General features: G+C 44.2%; 1 protein-coding gene across 1 annotated transcript; it reads right to left on the bottom strand.

Annotated features, from left to right (window-relative positions):
• Positions 1-326: 326 nt before the first annotated feature.
• On the bottom strand, positions 327-1,588 carry LOC116248523 (proline-rich protein 4-like). The gene is made up of 2 exons (XM_031621369.2): positions 1,281-1,588; positions 327-1,196 (listed from the first exon to the last, which is right to left on the bottom strand). The coding sequence occupies exons 1-2, from the start codon at positions 1,438-1,440 to the stop codon at positions 523-525; spliced, it is 834 nt and encodes a 277-aa protein (XP_031477229.1). The 5' UTR covers positions 1,441-1,588; the 3' UTR covers positions 327-522.
• Between the last annotated feature and the right edge of the window lie 1,008 nt (positions 1,589-2,596).

Genomic DNA, 2,596 nt, shown 5'->3' on the forward strand with positions numbered 1-2,596 from the left:
CCTCTTCACCCCCACTTGCAATTGAATTCTATTGTTCTAAAATCACTGGATAGGGATCGGAGGCCTTTCAGTATGCCGTTCCACCGATCAGAAGCCCACTGGAGCAAACGTGCGCGCACACAGAAGAGAACGTATGAGAGATTGCATTTAGATGTGACTCATAAAATTTACATCGCCCATTGCCAATTTCCTTCCCACATGAGCTTGCCTGTAAAAAATGAGCTTGCCTCTAAAATTTACATCCCCCATTGCGCTCTAACGTTCTAGATAACGATCCTTGCCTGTTGAAACTTACAGTACTCTCTCTCTCACGCGCACACGCAGAGTAAATATGAAAATATTCATTTACATGTTGGCTGGTAAGAATTTACATCGTTGTTGCCTTTGCCAGAATTCTTTATCATCATAAGCTTGCCCGGAAATAGCAACTAATTTCACTGTTATTAAGTAGACTCCGAGTGTTGTACCAAATGCTAGAAAAACGATGCTTGTCTTAAGCACACGCACACACAGGAACTCTCCCTATGGCTGATGTTGAACCTGGAGAGGAGGTGGGGATGGAGGACGCCAAAAAGGGAACCAAGATGGTGGCTCGCCTAACGAGAAAGGAGGAGGTGGAGGTGGTGGAAATAGTGATGGAATCGGAGGAAGATGTGGCCATGAGGGTGTCGGCGGCGAAAAGGGGAATGGGAATGGCAAAGTTGGGGGCCTTGTAAAAGGCAGAGGTGGAAAAGGAGGAAAAGGAGGGAGGAAGGGAAAAGGAGGCAGTTGAGGCATTGGTGGTAGAGGTGGGAAAGGGAAAGTAAACGGTGGGAACCATGGATTCGGCCACAGGAACTTCGAATTGTTTACAGACTCCAGCCTTTCATTTCCACAGATGGAGAGGTCAACCGTGGGCGGTCTGTAATTCAAAGGTTTCACGCAAAGGATGCAAGAATTGCCTTGCCTGGACCTGATGTACATCTCTCTTGTTGTGTTAATACCTTGAACACTGCAGGCAGCAGGAGGACTCTTTCCGAGGGTGGCCTTACAAAAGGATTCCTTCCGATAGCCATTTCTGCAGTCATACCCGTCCACAAAGGGGAGCTTGAATCTGTAAGCACCATACCTGTTTGTTTTTGTCGTCACAGAGTATGCTAAACTCTTCGTTGATTGTAATCCCACTTTTATACTGCATTCTATATGGACATCCACACCTACAATCCACATTTCTACGAATATTAAGTTGATATTACAACAAAATGGTCATCAAGTGTTTCGCTGGAGGTTTGAACGCCTACCTTGTAAGAAGTAGCTGTGCTTAGAGAAGGTTTTCTGCAAGCAGGAGTCGCAGAACACGCTGCCAATGACTGTAATGCTTCTGGATGTGAGTCTTCCTTCATTATCACCTGCCGCTGTGACGAGAATGGCTGCAAGGATGCTAACAGAGTAGAGCTTCATGATTAGCTATGAGCTGTACTGTCGCACAAGAGCTTCTTTTATGGATGCAATGACTTTTTTTAATATTTTATTTTGTAACCCGTGAATATAGTGATGCCATTTTTTCTTTTTTTCACAAGAGGCGCTTGCGACAAGGACCAGGCATGTGAAGTATGGTGCTGGCGTTTTATGAGATCGAGTGTCCCGTTGAGCCGCATGCTGTTAAGCTGTTAGCTATGTCAGTCACATACCTGTCAAAACCTTCACGGGTTGCTACAGACTTTTGGGAAACTTTTTCTGTTTTCTTATGTTTCCTTGTAGTCTAATGTCTATTCCATTGTCTTAATCGGTTTTCCTGTTTTCATTGCATTAAAGTTGAAAGGGAAGTGGAATTTCTGTAATTTTTTCTCATTGTATTAAATAAGGAGCTAAATGGGGCCCTCCAGCCCCAGGAGCTTGCTCGTTTACAAGGGGGAACCCTTTATTTTTGCCTTGAAAATTGGTGAAAAACAATTGACATGCATACCATTCTCCCTCGAAGTATAAGAAATCTTTTAATTTGTGTGGTTAAGTGGCCTTTGTGAACCAGCACTAACACCGTCATTGGATCTTATCATAACTCCACACCGTGGTGTTAATTAGTGTGCTTGAACATGAGTAGTACTAGCATGAATGACCTCTTAAAGTTCTTGTGTTACATCCCCTTGGAATGAGAGTCATCAGGGATCCTCTCCTCCTCATTCCTCCTCTTTGCTCACATCCTGTCTTTGTGGGTTTCTGTTTGCAGGCAGCACAGTTGCTTATTATGCTGCTGACTTGTATATTTTGTTCTTTTTATTTTGTTTTTGCGATTTGTTCTTATATCTAGGAGATTTCTTGTCCTCAAATTTTGTTATACATTATCATTTTATCGGCTTCTCTCTCTCTCTCTCTCTCTCTCTCTCTCTCTCTTTATCTAACACACACACACAACTCGAGTTCCCTTTGCAGCACACCATTGATAAGGTTTTCCGGTTGCTTAAGGTGGATCTCCCTGCTCCAGGGGTGCGTGGCATTGAAGAGGATTTGCTTACATGCTTTATAGTATGGCCCCAGGGATTGGTAAGCCGGTCAAGCAGGGGAAGCCCCAGGGATTGGTAAGCCTGTCAAGCAGGGGAAGGCCAAGAAGAGGCAACAC

This window comes from Nymphaea colorata, chromosome 2 (genome assembly GCF_008831285.2).
Source record: "Nymphaea colorata isolate Beijing-Zhang1983 chromosome 2, ASM883128v2, whole genome shotgun sequence".
NCBI classification, from domain to species: Eukaryota; Viridiplantae; Streptophyta; class Magnoliopsida; order Nymphaeales; family Nymphaeaceae; genus Nymphaea; species Nymphaea colorata.